At 36.2% G+C, this 17,983-nt stretch overlaps 1 protein-coding gene across 2 annotated transcripts; it reads right to left on the bottom strand.

The window, feature by feature from the left end:
* Nucleotides 1-1,287: 1,287 nt before the first annotated feature.
* Nucleotides 1,288-16,059, bottom strand: LOC138320809 (cyclic AMP-dependent transcription factor ATF-2-like). Of its 2 annotated transcripts, none has more exons than XM_069264036.1 (11): nt 15,901-16,059; nt 11,896-11,990; nt 10,706-10,859; nt 7,388-7,512; nt 6,859-7,190; nt 6,074-6,557; nt 5,277-5,509; nt 4,858-4,923; nt 4,415-4,511; nt 3,369-3,486; nt 1,288-2,094 (listed from the first exon to the last, which is right to left on the bottom strand). In XM_069264036.1, the coding sequence occupies exons 2-11, from the start codon at nt 11,941-11,943 to the stop codon at nt 1,862-1,864; spliced, it is 1,890 nt and encodes a 629-aa protein (XP_069120137.1). In that variant the 5' UTR covers nt 11,944-11,990; nt 15,901-16,059; the 3' UTR covers nt 1,288-1,861. The 2 variants fall into 2 exon arrangements, with proteins under 2 accessions (XP_069120137.1, XP_069120136.1); XM_069264035.1 differs by lacking the exon at nt 15,901-16,059 and adding an exon at nt 15,719-15,872.
* Nucleotides 16,060-17,983: the final 1,924 nt, after the last annotated feature.

The raw sequence follows: 17,983 nt of genomic DNA, 5'->3' as shown, positions 1-17,983 counted from the left end.
TATGGTTTATAGTTACTACAAAAACAGGGAGGATTCTATTACTGGCTACAATAACGCATACAGATTACAATAACTTGGTTGACACTAAGTGTTTTGGTTATTGGCAAGGCAGTTAATTTTGCAACATTTTGGTTATTTTTTGATCATCTCCGCAAAAAAACCAATTTATAGTTAAAACAAATGACAATGTCTGTTTCATCGCTACAAGAGGGGAAGGCCTATACCAAGGTTTCAAAAACAAAAATATGGCTTAATCTTAAAACAGTCAATGATTAGAAATTGGTAAATTGTCCATTTTTCATTGGGATAAATGTAGTGTTTTCGCACAATTTGCCTGCACACATAGACTGTGAGTGTACATTTATATGTAATTGTGTATAAAACAACACATTTGTATATTTAATGAAAAGTATCCTGAATTATACCCATGCAGGCAGATCAATGTCAGGCATGTAAACATTTGCATGATATCAAAAAGAAGATAATAACATCACACCGTAAAGTACCGGTACTTGGATTTTAACATCAGAATAGTCAAGCTATAGACTACTGAATATTAGAATAAATCTGATTGGTTGGACTGCACACCACAGGGGATTGACTCTACTCCCACACCAATGATCCTTATGTATGTGTTGGGAATCGGTATCAAGCCCCTGTGCTGTATGTAAATGGTAGTTGATGAGGTGGCACACGGTGATCTAGGTAAACATTGTACACAACCAGGTATTTAGGAATAAACAAAGACAGGTACTGTTCTGAAGCTGACCTTGTAATAGATTGATATAGTACACACCATTTATACATATAATGTACATGAATCGTGTTTGGTCCATTGTGACAAGAGTGACTCCATCTTGTATATGAATCTGACAGTTGTATCTGGCATACAGGCTGGTTTAGATGGGGGTACAAAAATACAAAACACAAGCAACAGGTAATTTTCATCTGCAGTAAATCTGAATTCTAGCGAAATGGTGCATCTACTGAGGGGTACATCTAGTGGAGGCAAAAATCATTTAAACTCATTACCAAAACATTTACTAGTAACCGTGGTACTATCATGAATTAACAATTTAGACCATTTGACATACAACCTTGCTTGCCTTAGAACAGTATACAGGAACTAAAGCATTTAAAACTTATTAGAATGCTCTCTCAAAGGTCAAGTTATTAACTTTACTATCAGTCTCAAGTTATTAACTTTACTATCAGTCATGCTAAAAGTGCAGAAAGAAATATGCTACACGGAACCAACAGACTGCTACAAATAGATTTTTTAACCAACAGACTGCTACAACTTATATAAAGAAAGAATTTGGTAACAATATCCGTGGCAAACTAGGCACATTATATTCTATGTAATTATTCTGTTTTAATTCTGACATGCTATTAATAATTTCATGTTGTGATTAACAATATCAATTTTCAAAGAAATTCATAATTTTTCATGATCATGTGTTTCATAATCCAACCTTGTCATTAAAATATTTTTTTAACAGAGTGTAGTTTAAAACTTTAAAATTTAAATATTCAATCACAAAACTTTTAACTAATGATTTCTTGAAATATTCGGAATATTGATAAATAAATACAAGAGTAAATGGAAAGTTCTTAATAACAAAACTCTTCCCCTTCCATCCTTTAATATTTTCATGGAAAATTCTTGGTTAACTTGTGCCCGATAGTGAAAGTTTCCCATCCACGATTTATATTGTACAACAACAATTCAGTGGGACAGAGCCAGTGGGCTGTAGGTGATAAATGCTAACATGGAAATAGAAGCTTAAACGGCTGCCAGTTCAGAGTACACAAGACAATATGATATAAATAATAACATTTCTATAGTGATAAACAGGTGTCATTTTTTCCGGATAGGTTTTGTACTTTCTGCTTTGACTACTTTTGGTATGATTGTTATTGTCTTTTGTCCTGCTATGGCAGTTCCTGTGCTAAACGACGTTTTTATCACTGTAGGGGACGAAGCTGTCACCCAGGTGGCAGTCGAAGGTCCTGTTGTAGCAGATGATGCATCTGTTTCTAGGATAGCGCCCGCCTCACCAGCACCAGGCACAGCAGTCTCTAACATGGAGACTGGAACATAAAACAAAGAAAGATACAGGATTGTTTAATGTCCTATCAAAACACTGTAGTAAATTAAAGTTGCCTTCCTCTGTGTGCATGTGTGTTTCATATGCATGTGATAGGTATGTGTTTAGGATGCTCAGTATCTTCCATGTTTTACTTTTAGTGAAAACACTCTTTATAAAGTAGGGTCTCAGCGGAGAGTCAATCTGGAAATGTAACATAGAGAGACTAGATTAATTGCCACAGTCTGAATGAAGAAAACTATTTTTTACAAATGTACTATAACATGATAATTTTTGAGAGAATTTTGTAATGTTTAAGAATAATCGAAACAGGCATGTAGCTGCCAAGACAATACATGGTGTCTTCCTCAATAATACTTTACCGTATTCAACCTAGTAAGTGTCCATGTCCCAATATTTACATTACCACATCACAGTACCTATATGTTGCTATTAGCCCAATGTATGATATTTTCCAGTATTAACATGCAACTTAACTTCCGGTGTGTTTCCAACTGACAACTGACTTTATAACAACCGGCGTGTTTCCAACTGACAACTGACTTTATAACAATCGGCGTGTTTCCAACTGACAACTGACTTTATAACAACCGGCGTTCCAACACCGGTGTTCCAACTGACAACTGACTTTATAACAACCGGCGTGTTTCCAACTGACAACTGACTTTATAACAATCAACCGGCGTGTTTCCAACTGACAACTGACTTTATAACAACCGGCGTGTTTCCAACTGACAACTGACTTTATAACAACCGGCGTGTTTCCAACTGACAACTGACTTTATAACAACCGGCGTGTTTCCAACTGACAACTGACTTTATAACAATAACAATAGATGAAATAGTCCCCTCTATAAAACGGGATATATAACGATAAGTACAACATTTCAAATATTTTCGTGAGAATTTATAAAACCCAGTCATTTCTTGACCTTTTGAACTCTGATTGTGGTATTAGTATGCCAGAGCCTAACTGACAATGTTAATACTGGAAAATATCATACATTGGGCTTAGTAGCAACATATAGGTACTATGCAGTGGTAATGTAAATATTTATGCATTGGTTGTCATTTTTTTGACATGAATTGGTGTGTAACATACATAAGGTGTTCTAGCATTGTTGTGTGGAGTGAGATCAAAACCTCAAAAGGAATGACACAATTGAGGTGTTAACGCCAAACTGTCCCAAAATGGGAAAATATACAGGTTATAGAAATACCTGATCACAAAGATTGTTATCTTATTTTACTACATACATGCTTGGTATGGGAACTGGCCCTGTGACTTTTGCTGTAGAGTGACAGAACAGTCCTTGTGAGCTAGCAGTAATGTCTTCAGCTGGGCCACTTCACTCTTCAGTCCATTTATCTCTGACTGAAACAGCATCATATTTCATCAGGATAATGATGTTAATTTTAACAATCTTATCAAGTCAGATAAATGTTCTTTGATCAATTGTTGGGGTGTTTAATTGGAGCATGTATCATATAATTTTTTTTATTCCAGTGTTCTGGTACCTGGACCATGGCCCAGTTTCATGAACATTCCTTAACTTTAAGGGATTCCTTAACTTAAGTTTTCCCATAGAAAAGCATTACCAAAGTTAAGGAAACATTTTTAAGTTAAGGAACCTTCTTTAAATTCTGTAATGCTTTCCTATGGAGAATTTTATGTTGGGATTCCTTAAATTTAAGGAATTTTCATGAAACTGGGCCCATATACAGTTCAACATGTCTATAAAGACTACCTAAGGGATCTTTATGGTCAAGAAGTCTTTATACACACAGATCAAATTGTTTTGAAATTAACAATTTGGGGCCATGAGAAAGCGGTCATTTTAAGCAGGTTGTCTTTATACTAGTATAGGCAGATTTGACTGTATTTCATGTATATGCTTATACCAGGTGGTCTTTATTTACTTTATTATAGAAGATATAATATACATATGCAATACGGTGACGGTGTTAGACAAAATGAACAATACAATTAAAATCTTCCTTTAACAATTCCATATTGTAGTGAGACAGATAGCATTCTATTGTAATCTAAGGGTCATACTTACAAAGCATAACAACAAATTAATGTATTACATTTCATCTAAACAAGATCACCTCTACTGACCAATATTTTACATGAATTTATCTACAAGTTTGTCAAGATATGGTTTCTTTTTGTTACAGTTCTATCACAGGATTTCAATCTCAAATACAGGTAATTTCTCTATACAACTTGGCAAATATGTAGAATAACCAGATTTAATTCAAATGACCCAGCAAATCAGAGGAATTTTTTGCCTTATTACCATAAGTCGATTGTTGACCATTTGAAGCTCATCCCCCTTTTTCTCCAGGTTTGTGATCCAGTGCTTCCTTTTCTGCCGACAACGTGCAGCAGCAGCCCTATCAACAGAGAATACATTAGCTCATATTTAATGAAAACAAGAAATGGCTGTACAACATAAACGGCCCACTTCTATAAAGAAAAGAATATGGGGCAGTCAGTGACACGGCAGGATGGACACGGATAACCTTATATGCTCCCCGCATGCTACCCTCTCATCAATTTCATCGCGGAGACAGAAAAAAATGCATTTTTTACTTTAATGTGTAATCAAAAACTCATTACTAATTTTTTTCCCCCCAAATTCATAATGATATCATCATAGCTTTAAAGTCATTTCAAATCACATGACAAGAATCAAATATCAAAAGAAATATTATACAGGACCCAGTTTTATACACTTACCTATTTCTCTCTAAAAACTTTACTCTTCTATCATCCGAATTGCCTTCATCTTTTTTAATTCGTTTTCTGTAAAAGAAAAGAGCAAAAAAAATCTCTTTTGTTCACATACGAAAATGATAAAAAAATTGTCATATTCAAGATGTGGTAGAATGATACTTTGTCTTTCCTCATATGTATTTTGATATGTTTTACTGGAAAGATTTTCTATAACATAATGTTTTGGTCCAAACATTTTTAATATGGTGCATTAATAACACGACAACAAGTATCGATCATAGATCTGTGAACTTTTCTAATGGAAATCTAGCTTTCCTCCAGCTCCTAAACCTTGCATGTTTTTACATTACCTTTATAACAGGTGTTTATGGTACATAAAGCAAAAACATACACACAAGTATTACACTCTAAACAGCACTTACAGTAGCGGCATGTCTGTGTCTGGGGAGGACACGTCAGAGGCTATACTGACACCCGTCTCCGACATTGGCGACATACTTGGTCCTGGGGCGTAATTCGTCGTACTGGAAATTACAGTGATTTGATTGGCTGGGTTTAGGTCAGGTGACATTTGTATCACTCTGGTGGCTGGGGATGATGCTTTCTGTGAACCTGGTGATGGTACTGTTTGTTGCTGAAGGGCTGCTTTGAGTCTCTGTCAAAATTTTAATTAACATGTAAAAATTTACTTGCACTCTTTTGTCAAGTAAAACACAAGCAATACAAACATCACATGCTGGTTTGTTTTAATCAATACCATAGCCTGATCATTATGATTTTTTTTAAAGAAACTTTTGTTTTTTGGGTTGTTTTTTTTTGGTGATTTCTACATAGCGAATTTTGATAATATAGTATAATAATAGTTCCATCACTAATCATGAATACCTCAACCCATAAAATATTTTCCAAGCTCAAAACCCTGAAAGATAGCAGCAATGAAAACTTCATGTTATACATGGGACAAAGAAGTAATTCAAACCGTTTGGATAAAAAAAATTGTCAAATTTTCAAGGCGATCTGCCCCTTTATCAAGACACACAAAACGAACACGATTACACAATATGACACGAACAGTAAAACAGGACAATGAAAGAAGATAAATATTAACCCTTCGGCAAGTGACATCTGAAGGCCGGATCTACGAAAAAGTAGCCATGCTGTTATGTTATACAGTAAGACTGAACTAAATCTGCGTTATGAACACCATCACAAATCTCACCTGTTTTGTCAGAGAGGATTGGGCTAGTCCAGACCCAGATGGCTGCTGCTTACTTGGTGAGTGTGACAGCACGGACTGAGGGGCGGGGCTGACGGAGGGGGAGGGTTGACTGACGGGTGTGACTGCAGCAGGAGTGGGGATTTTCTGTATCATGCTCGGAGAACCCTGCACAATCTGTACTCCTGCATTAGTAATATTCTGAACACCAGCATTTGTGATGTTCTGAACATTGGCATTAGGAATATTCTGTAAGCCCGGATTGGTGATTGTTTGCACTACTGGTTGTATGCCCTGGTTGACTATAGGCTGCTGTACCCCTTGGTTTGTTGTGTTTTGTATAGTCTGTATCCCAGGGTTGGTGATGGTGGCCGGAATTTGGACGGGGACCGTCTGCCCCGAGGGAAGCTGGAGGAACACCTGCATACATGTGGCAAACTGTGGAGGTTGTATGACAGGAGTGGCCACACCAATGGTTGTCTTGGGCCTGAAAACAGAATATCAAATACACAATAATCTAATATAGTAACCTTATATACCTATTTTGTTTTTTTGATACATGATACTTTTTTCAACACTATGGTGTGTAGTATGACAGCACTATTAATCGCTGAGTTTGAGGCAGGTATGAATTTCCTAATTAAAGGTGATGAAATTCTGAACACGCCTCACAGCTACTGTACTGAAACAAAAATGTTTGCCTTCGTTTAATGAAATCCTCATCATTAACTTAAACCAACAAAAGCTTAGATCAGGAACAGCAGAGATCAAATTCTTGTCATACATACGGTGACACAGTTGTTGACTGTGCAGCTGTCACTAACAAATTAGATGTAACTGTCGGTCCAGCAACAGTGACACCGGTCGCTATGGAGACATTAGGTGCCTCATCAGTCTTGGATTGGTCGTCAACAGATACCACAATGACATCACTGTCATCATCTGTCGTAGATGTTGGTTCTATTGTCTTCAGCTTGGTTAGATTCAGAGCTATGTTGTTGTCAAGGAGATCATCAGGGTCTACTTTCTCTCGTTTGATTCCATGAATGACTTTTGGTGTTTGATGAGGAATAGGAGTGTTGAGTTCATTCGAGCTCGGCCCTGGAAATGGGCTTCCACTCTGTAAGAAGATTGCACCAGTTTTTTCTCAATTAAATGATTATTTTTTCACCAATAAATTCCAATCTTGTCTCCATATCAATTCATCATGGAAACATTAACTTTCAAACTTTAAAGAAATTATCCTAGGTGTCAAGAAGTTCTTATATTTATTTGGTGACATTTTTAAATCACTGGACCTGCGGTATCTAAATTTACCTGTATCACAGCACCATCAGTATCTAATGCCTTCTTAAATGCTTCTTCAAAAGGATTTTTCAGCTCCTGAAACAGCCCAATCTCCTCACAATTCCGAAGAAACTTAGTTGGTGTCGGAGTTTGATCTGCAATATAAGATGTAAATAACTACTACACATACAGTTAAACCCTGCTTACTAGAACTACTGGTATAACTTATAATATTACGATAAAGCCAAAGCATTTTTATGGTCCTGATCCAAGTTTTACACTAGCTGTGGATGTTCACTTCTTTTGAATGTATGAGTAACTCTTTTTACTATGGTTTCATCGACTTTTGCATATACCGGTAATAAGGTTTGACTTCATGTTTCTATAAATCTTCCCTATGCAACAGGAGTTGACAATCAGATAAACACAGGGAGATTGGCCCTTAGCTAAAATAAATAAATAAAATTATGCTCTGGACAGAGAAATACACACTTCTGGTGAGGTTAAGATATTTATTTCTCCCATGCATATGCTTCACAGGGATATCCCATGGTTGCTAGGGAAAAGATAACTCTATTACTAAGGTAGGAAAAAGTCATTAATTTTGACGCATTGAAGCATCTATGCGATGTTGACGCTAAGACAATATTAAAGTATTGAAGAAAAATAATCAAACATGGGTCGGTCCACTTCCAAAGGAAAATTCTATTAATCTTATCCAGGGCAAGACAGTCTGCATACACAGAACTGTTATATAATGTTATGATGTCACAACAATATTGCTTTGACGTCATGCCAATAGCATTCCAATGCATTATGTACATGTAAATCAGAAAGTGAGCAGGTTAAGGGAGTTACCACTAGAGATTGAAGTTACCTAGGAGTCTGAGTACCACTAGAGATTGAAGTCCTTACCTAGGAAGAGTCCTGAGTTACCACTAGAGATTGAAGTCCTTACCTAGGAAGAGTCCTGAGTTACCACTAGAGATTGAAGTCCTGATACCTAGGAAGAAGAGTCCTGAGTTACCACTAGAGATTGAAGTCCTTACCTAGGAAGAGTCCTGAGTTACCACTAGAGATTGAAGTCCTTACCTAGGAAGAGTCCTGAGTTACCACTAGAGATTGAAGTCCTTACCTAGGAAGAGTCCTGAGTTACCACTAGAGATTGAAGTCCTTACCTAGGAAGAGTCCTGAGTTACCACTAGAGATTGAAGTCCTTACCTAGGAAGAGTCCTGAGTTACCACTAGAGTTGAGTCCTACTGGAAGTCCTTACCTAGGAAGAGTCCTGAGTTACCACTAGAGATTGAAGTCCTTACCTAGGAAGAGTCCTGAGTTACCACTAGAGATTGAAGTCCTTACCTAGGAAGAGTCCTGAGTTACCACTAGAGATTGAAGTCCTTACCTAGGAAGAGTCCTGAGTTACCACTAGAGATTGAAGTCCTTACCTAGGAAGAGTCCAGACCATGAGTTACCACTAGAGATTGAAGTCCTTACCTAGGAAGAGTCCTGAGTTACCACTAGAGATTGAAGTCCTTACCTAGGAAGAGTCCTGAGTTACCACTAGAGATTGAAGTCCTTACCTAGGAAGAGTCCTGAGTTACCACTAGAGATTGAAGTCCTTACCTAGGAAGAGTCCTGAGTTACCACTAGAGATTGAAGTCCTTACCTAGGAAGAGTCCTGAGTTTCCACTAGAGATTGAAGTCCTTACCTAGGAAGAGTCCTGAGTTACCACTAGAGATTGAAGTCCTTACCTAGGAAGAGTCCTGAGTTACCACTAGAGATTGAAGTCCTTACCTAGGAAGAGTCCTGAGTTTCCACTAGAGATTGAAGTCCTGACTTACCACTAGAGATTGAAGTCCTTACCTAGGAAGAGTCCTGAGTTACCACTTGAGATTGAAGTCCTTACCTAGGAAGAGTCCTGAGTTACCACTAGAGATTGAAGTCCTTACCTAGGAAGGTCCTGACCACTAGGAGATTGAAGTCCTTACCTAGGAAGAGTCCTGAGTTACCACTAGAGATTGAAGTCCTTACCTAGGAAGAGTCCTGAGTTACCACTAGAGATTGAAGTCCTTACCTAGGAAGAGTCCTGAGTTACCACTAGAGATTGAAGTCCTTACCTAGGAAGAGTCCTGAGTTACCACTAGAGATTGAAGTCCTTACCTAGGAAGAGTCCTGAGTTACCACTAGAGATTGAAGTCCTTACCTAGGAAGAGTCCTGAGTTACCACTAGAGATTGAAGTCCTTACCTAGGAAGAGTCCTGAGTTACCACTAGAGATTGAAGTCCTTACCTAGGAAGAGTCCTGAGTTACCACTAGAGATTGAAGTCCTTACCTAGGAAGAGTCCTGAGTTACCACTAGAGATTGAAGTCCTTACCTAGGAAGAGTCCTGAGTTACCACTAGAGATTGAAGTCCTTACCTAGGAAGAGTCCTGAGTTACCACTAGAGATTGAAGTCCTTACCTAGGAAGAGTCCTGAGTTACCACTAGAGATTGAAGTCCTTACCTAGGAAGAGTCCTGAGTTACCACTAGAGATTGAAGTCCTTACCTAGGAAGAGTCCTGAGTTACCACTAGAGATTGAAGTCCTTACCTAGGAAGAGTCCTGAGTTACCACTAGAGATTGAAGTCCTTACCTAGGAAGAGTCCTGAGTTACCACTAGAGATTGAAGTCCTTACCTAGGAAGAGTCCTGAGTTACCACTAGAGATTGAAGTCCTTACCTAGGAAGAGTCCTGAGTTACCACTAGAGATTGAAGTCCTTACCTAGGAAGAGTCCTGAGTTACCACTAGAGATTGAAGTCCTTACCTAGGAAGAGTCCTGAGTTACCACTAGAGATTGAAGTCCTTACCTAGGAAGAGTCCTGAGTTACCACTAGAGATTGAAGTCCTTACCTATAAGAGTCCTGATTACCACTAGAGATTGAAGTCCTTACCTAGGAAGAGTCCTGAGTTACCACTAGAGATTGAAGTCCTACCTAGAGAGTGAGAGATTGAGTACATTACCTAGGAAGAGTCCTGAGTTACCACTAGAGATTGAAGTCCTTTACCTAGGAAGAGTCCTGAGTTACCACTAGAGATTGAAGTCCTTACCTAGGAAGAGTCCTGAGTTACCACTAGAGATTGAAGTCCTTACTAGGAAGAGTCCTGAGTTACCACTAGAGATTGAAGTCCTTACCTAGGAAGAGTCCTGAGTTACCACTAGAGATTGAAGTCCTTACCTAGGAAGAGTCCTGAGTTACCACTAGAGATTGAAGTCCTTACCTAGGAAGAGTCCTGAGTTACCACTAGAGATTGAAGTCCTTACCTAGGAAGAGTCCTGAGTTACCACTCGAGATTGAAGTCCTTACCTAGGAAGAGTCCTGCTGCTCCCATACCACAAGGTGATCGCCCTGGAGATCGTCCTGGAGTCAAAGTATTCAGAGTGCCACTTTGTAAGTTTAAAGCCAAGGACATCTCGTGTTTTCTCATATGCACAGCAAGGTGATCTTCATTGGTAAATTGCTGAAATATAAATATCAGTACTTAATTAAAGTCAGGTATTTTATCTAAACAGAGACATAAAATGCTCTAGCCCAGCCTCTGAATTTCTCTAAAGATGTATTAAACTGACACAAAATGATTATTAGTATTTGGTTATTAATGACATAATATTTCACATTTTCTGAAAACTGTCACAGATTCACAATATTCAATTTCAATAAATATGACAGTTTATATAGAATTAATTGTATTTTATTTTTTTCTATTATTACAGTGAATTGTATTATTCTTATGATACAAATAAAGTAACATATATGTAAATATAGGTACATACTACAACTATTAGCTATCAATTAAAAGATCTATTTATAATTGTGATCTAAATATAACTTATCGTGTATTAGTATATATAGGGCTACATTCTTAAAGATGCTCCACTGCTAACAAATGGTATTTTTTCTCTATCAAAAATAGGAGCAGATGATTTAGTATTTTTCTTCAGTTACTTAACACCATTACTACTTTTAAAAAGTTTGAGCTTCAAATTTTACTTCAAGATAAAACCTTTAAAAATAATTAATTGCATACTGAAAACAATTTCTTGGCACTATGTACTATATGGAATGAAGTACTGATTGCACATTCACCAAAAGCAACAAAAATTATTTTACCGTTATATCATTTTTTGTATTAATTAGATATATAAACATGATTAAACAGCGATTATTGTTCTAAAGATGAGTATAGTTTATGCTTGATCAGCGATGCCAGTGGCAATCAAAATATTATTCTAATATCATCTTTTACAAAGGAAAAACGGTGTGAAATCAAATGGTTTATCTGTATACAGATTCGGTATAGGTCTCAAAACTAAGCACCACCTTAAGTTAAAATACAAGTTATTTCCTCCTTTACGTTAATAATTTCTTATTTAAGTCTGTTTGTTACTTACAAGTTTGTATAAGAAATCAAGACCTGGAAATTGGGATTTTGACATTTTTTGGATACATGTGCAAAACTCATGACTTATTGATAACCTTCAAAATGGTATACATACCTGTCCACAACCATTCTGTGAGCATACAAACGGTTTGTCATCATCCATGTCCTGGTGTCCAGTGGCCTCACACTGAAGCACGGTCACGGGAACCACTGAAACAAATCAGTAAACAAACCAATAACAAATCAGAAACAAAATCAGCAAATCACAAGCATTTAATCAATAAATCATAAACAAAACAGAAAATCACGAACAAATAGGAAAAATAAAGGGATAATTCAGTAATGTTCACACATAATCATGAAGCTAAAAAACTAGTCTTCTATTCCTAATGAAAAGTAAAACATGAAATATATATAAATTACACTTTAGTGCAACAAATTGTGATTGATAATGTTGAAACTCTTAAAGTGAACAGTCGGGCAAGGATGGCTAAAGTCGGTAAAAATGGTGTGAATGTATCCAGTATAATTTCTTATGAAATAGAAAAATAAAATCTCTCGCCAAAATCTGTCTGCGTACGAAGAAATTAATTTAAAGTATAGGAATCCTAAAACGTCCTCCCGGCTGACTATGTCTGTGGTTACATTTACACGCAGCCTCGCTTTCAATGCTTTCAACTTTCCTTTACTTTAATTGTCAGAACTGGGAAACGTAAGCAGAACTTGGCCGTCGTATTAATATGTGAGAACTTTTGGAAGGCCAATGAACGCATTTAGACTGGTTTTCTTTGCCCGACTATTCACTTTAATTGTATAGCTATCATAAAATATCAGTAAAATCACAAACTGTTAAATCAGTAAAGTTGCAAGCAAATCATAAGAATCTCAAAATATATCAAAAATGTTTACTAACAAGAGCCAAGTAACAATATTAGTGATGCTATCATAAGTTATTAACTTATTTTGCAAAACTAATCTAAACTGCTGACTTACATTTATCATTGACTTAAGCATGTATTTAGATTGTATAATGACTGCAATGTGTGTTATATACAGGTAAAATATATAATATCTATTCTACATCCACTTCTGACAAGCTTCCCCTCCTAATTACACTACAACTGTTTATATATTGATCATAACATATCCAGTCCAGGCTACCGACCACAGATGTTGCTTGGCAGTGGGAAGAAGTACATGCATCATTTGTATATAGATTATAGTTATCATACTGATGAATCTCTCACAGGATTCACCTAAAGGTGAAGGTCATTGATACACTAAATTATACATGTATCAATTGTAGATACCAGGGCCAGCTGTATATAAATAAGTATAAATGACCAGGAATATACATAGCAGACTATGCAAGATGTACATGACCATCTAGATATCTATGAATCAAAGGATACAACAGAGACAAGCTTGTCTATATATGTTAACAAGGTATCTGACTGTTTAATTCTAGTGCAAATTAAAAATACAGGACTGTGTGTTTACACAGCGAATTAAAATATTATAAACAGTTCCGTCTGCAATCAAGTATCAGGGCGTTATTGATTTTATTTTAAACATGTGTTCTGCTGATTCAGTTCGACTCTTGTTACTACAAGACTTTGTAATAGCAATTGGCTGATTGTTGATCACATCTACCCTATACATGTGTATATCAAATATATGAAAATCAATGAAAAGAGGATATGCATGCAGTAGGTAGTGGGGTGTATCTTGAATCTTTTATCCTCCAAACTCTTTTACAATTAACCTACAAACCCAGCATTATTCCATGTACCAGTGAGTACCCTGTAAATTAATAAACAAAATTTTCTTGGCTTTGGCCTAGGAGACTGGAGAAAATGTCTGCTCTTCTACATAACAAACAGCAATTTGGGTTCACTCTATTTATAAAAGAAATCAGTCCATTCTATGGATATTATACGTACCATATGCAAGTTCTATTGAAGTGGGTGGTTTTGGAACCTGGGGAAAATCAATCAATGCCTATAGGAAATTTTCAGCTGAAATCTATCTTGCCTACAGGAATTCTACTGTCAATATTTTCAGCTGAAGTCAACCAATGCATGTAGGAATTCTAGTACAATTGTATAAAACTTATCAGCCTGTTTTCCAGTTGATATCTAAAATTTATCAATTCTTGAAAGTGATATCAAAATATAACCCTCAGTGTACGACCTAATTGGGTCATATACTTTTTCAGGTAGGTAAATTACCTTATCTAACTCAAAACATATATCAAAATTTATATCATATGATCTTTTTTTTGAGAAAATGATGTGTTTTCTACTTGACATTATTTGAGTAGAGAAGCTGTAATGTACCTAAAACACTATACCAGGAAATCAGAATAGCAAATGAAATGTAGTTCAGACTATTTTTATACAGTGAACTTGATTGAAGGCTAAGATAGTTGGAGTATAAAGTATAATTACACGGTAATTTACCTACCTGAAAATACCAATTATAATATCTTAAGTTCTGTGCACATGTAAATGTGCAAAAGACTGGAATATAAAAGGGTCCTATGCATTCTAATGGAAAACTGATCACAAAATTTTAAGGTATAATTCATCTGAAAGACAATTAATAAATCTTGACTTTATCTGATCAAAATTTTCATTGACTACTTTGTCTGTATCATCATGAAAAATAACAATTAATCAGATATTTTATCAATTATCATTTTTCTTCCTCATAACATAAAAACAACAACTTGAACATATTGATCACAATGACACAAGTACTGAATATAGTTTGGTCTGCATTCAAATGCTGGCACATTACCTCTCTTCTCAAAAGAGCTCACAATTTCAAGGGCAACAACTGGTATCTACATTGCAACTGACTAAACTTCAATCTCTTTTGGAGTTTAATTAATCATTTAAATTCTGCATGGCCAGCTCTGGGATTAAAAAGATGAACCTCTAATCATGCAATTGTTTGAATGTACAGATTTGAATAGATACTGGCTTAGATCTTAAAACTTTACTGGGAAAATATGAGAAGCAATTCAAAGATTATAACTGCTTGGTTGGCTATATGTATGGCAACTTAAATGTTTTTTTTTAATAGAAAGCCTTTCTGGACCAGAATGATCCTTATACTAACCAGAAGCCTCTAATTAACTTCGCTGTAATCAAGCCTTGTTTGAAGCCAGAAAACAATGTACATGTAGTTGAAAAGGGGATATAAAATGTATACCAAAACCATGAGTGAAAGGATCAAGGGAACAGTCAACAGGAACATGCACATCTAATATACCAGCGACCAAGAAATTCAAGTCAACATCAATATTTATAGATTGTATACACCAGGTTTAATATTACAAGTGTTTGGAGCTGAGGTTCCTGGTTTAAACACTAAGATTTTTTTTCTGTTTCTATATACTACAATGCATATATTAATACATAATGAAGCCTTTCATATAAAACATATAACAGTCAAAATGTTATCACAGTTAATCAACAATGATAAGAATCCTTGACATGCTATCAACAATCAATGTAGGCTTATATGATTAGCTTAATGAATTCACAACTAGAAATATTCTGTTAGGTCATGGAGATGATATTAAGTGACATATTTGTGTACAAATTGTACACACGTACAAGTTTGTGCAAATTCAACGTGCATGTATTTGATCATGAGATGTACATTTTCAACTTAAGCGATAAAGTAAGGAAAAGCATTGATAATATTCTGTTTTCAGTCGGTGTTTGTTGACCAATGCAAGTGCTGATTTATGCTTAAAATTATACATCTCAATTATCAGATTATAAATTCATAAATTTGTTTTTATACAGTCAAAATACAAGATATATCTTACTAACATGGTAAAATACCTTTAGCATTTATAACAACAATAACAATCGACGAACAACGTCCATAGAAGACTCTATACAAATAGCAGAATTACTTACTTTAGAACCTATCTGTATTTCTCTCTAGAGATATCATATGTGATTAGCTAGCAACTGTCAACTTGATTCCAGCGGGCACCTGTTATGGTTTAAGGGGACAGACACGGGATATTTCCATAGATCAACTGAACTAACTAAGTAAAATATGTCAAAAATGTCAGTGGTAATTCCCGGATACTTACCGATAACGTTCTCACCCCGGTTATAGTTCTGGGTTTTTACTATTTTCGTTTCTGACAGCAGAAATTGTTGGGTTGACTACTAGGTGGCGCTGTAACGTGATATTAACATTCCCGTGACTTCCGGGTAGCTAAATATCATTTTCTTCGGCAAAATATCGACTAACCTTACAAATATTCAATTCGCCGTCGCATGACGTTTGATTTATTTATAAGTTGCAATAATTTGTTTGAATGTTGATGGGTTTATCCTGTCGTAATCGATATTTTATAAACAGCTCCAAGGGAAACAACTCTCACCACTTTATCGTAAGGTATCACTCCATAAATAAATAGACGTGCCTGTGCAATGATTTATAAGTGAGACTCAATACTCCCTTGGCCTGTGGTATACAGGGGCGTAGAAAGCGGGGGGGGGGGGGGGGGGAGAGGGGAATTCCCCGTCCCCCCCCCCCAGGACGTTCCCCAGGACGTGGGGAGGGGCAAACATGTCTTTTTGCCCCCCCCCCCATTTTCGCCAACTGAAATTTTCTAAAAATCCATATTTGAAAGAAAAATGGGCTTGCACATTTTTCGTACTTCATTCTAGAAAATTTTCCTAAAACGTTCAAGTACATAATGTCAAACCTTAAATAGTAAAAATTCAATACACACAAACTAGACTAAAAAATGTCCATCAAGGGAGTCTATGTACTATTTAAAAAACGTCTCTTAATAGATCAATTTGTTTATATGTCTTAGCGAGAGAATTAATTCTTTTTTCTATGTTTCACAACAATGTGCCGATGGTGTGAAGCCGGTATATTCAGATCGAGTAGGGTTGCATAATGTTATGACGACACACTAAATATCATTTCTAAATGCAGGTAGCTTGATTTAAATTGAAAAATTACCATGTTAAGGACGCTTTATAATCATTAAAATACATCGTAAAACTCATCTCAGCCATTCTAAATTGTAATTCTTTTGTTACCGTGGGAGACCTCCGGACCCCCCCAAACACCAAAATCTCGCGCTTTCAAGCGTTCGCAAATTCATTAAAACTCATTAAGCTATTCTGAATCGTAATATTTTTCCCGGGGGAGGCCCTGGACCCCCCAAACACCAAAATCTCGCGCTTTCGGGCGCTCGCAAAATCATCAAAATACATTGTAAAACTACGGTGGCTGATTTATGCCATTTCGTCTTTTCGTCTTTTCGCCCCGAAAAGACGAAAATTAACAAATTTAAATTTCGTCTTTTCGCAGCGAAAAGACGAAAGTATCGTCTTTTCGCAGCGAAAAGACGAAAGTATAGCACGCTAATTAGCGTCTTTAATTTTCGTCTTTTCGCCTTCAAAAATCTCGTCTTTTCGTCTTTTCGCCACGAAAAGACGAAAATTAACAAACCTTAAATTTCGTGGTTTCGTCTTTTCGGGGCGAAAAGACGAAAATTAACAAATCTTTAATTTCGTCTTTTCGTCTTTTCGCCCCGAAAAGACGAAAATTAACAAACCTTAATTTTCGTCTTTTCGGGGCGAAAAGACGAAAATTAACAAACCTTAAATTTCGTCTTTTCGTCTTTTCGCCTTTTCGCTCCGAAAAATTACAAATTACAGATATACTTTGTCATCTTTCATATACGACGGAGATTATAATATAATTTCTAATGTACAATTATGATGAAGACCATGTCATGTATGTAGTCAAAATGTCTTTTCAAATAAAATACAGTACATTGTACCTACTGATTGACTGTTATAATTAACTGTATTTGAGCAATTTCTTGGTACAAGTCCTTCCTTTAAACTCAAAGTCTTCACAAGTTGTCTTTTATAAAAATATTTTGTTAACAAGTTGATCCGTGGTTCAAACCACAGGGACCTGGCACGAAAATTTTTAACCAATAGTATACATATATATATGTTTACGCTTGTGGTGGTAAACAGTATCCATAACTGTGTTCATCCACAATGTCCTTTGTAAATGTCATGACCCGTACTTTGTAGAAACTCCATTTAAACATCGTGTAGCTCACTTACTTTAACCGTCACCGCCATGTTCATTTTTCTCTCGGAACGCTTCTCGACTTTACATAAAGTGACTAC

Source organism: Argopecten irradians, chromosome 4, assembly GCF_041381155.1.
Source record: "Argopecten irradians isolate NY chromosome 4, Ai_NY, whole genome shotgun sequence".
In the NCBI taxonomy this organism is placed as follows: Eukaryota; Metazoa; Mollusca; class Bivalvia; order Pectinida; family Pectinidae; genus Argopecten; species Argopecten irradians.
This window is presented reverse-complemented; position numbering and strand designations above follow the sequence as displayed.

What these genes read in the sequence shown, in the direction of transcription:
- LOC138320809 (XM_069264035.1), bottom strand. An exon ending in CTGATGGTGCTGTGATACAG is followed by an intron (nt 7,191 to 7,387) that starts GTAAATTTAGAT and finishes ATCTTCTTACAG; the next exon opens with AGTGGAAGCCCATTTCCAGG. An exon ending in CAGTCAACAACTGTGTCACC is followed by an intron (nt 6,558 to 6,858) that starts GTATGTATGACA and finishes TTCTGTTTTCAG; the next exon opens with GCCCAAGACAACCATTGGTG.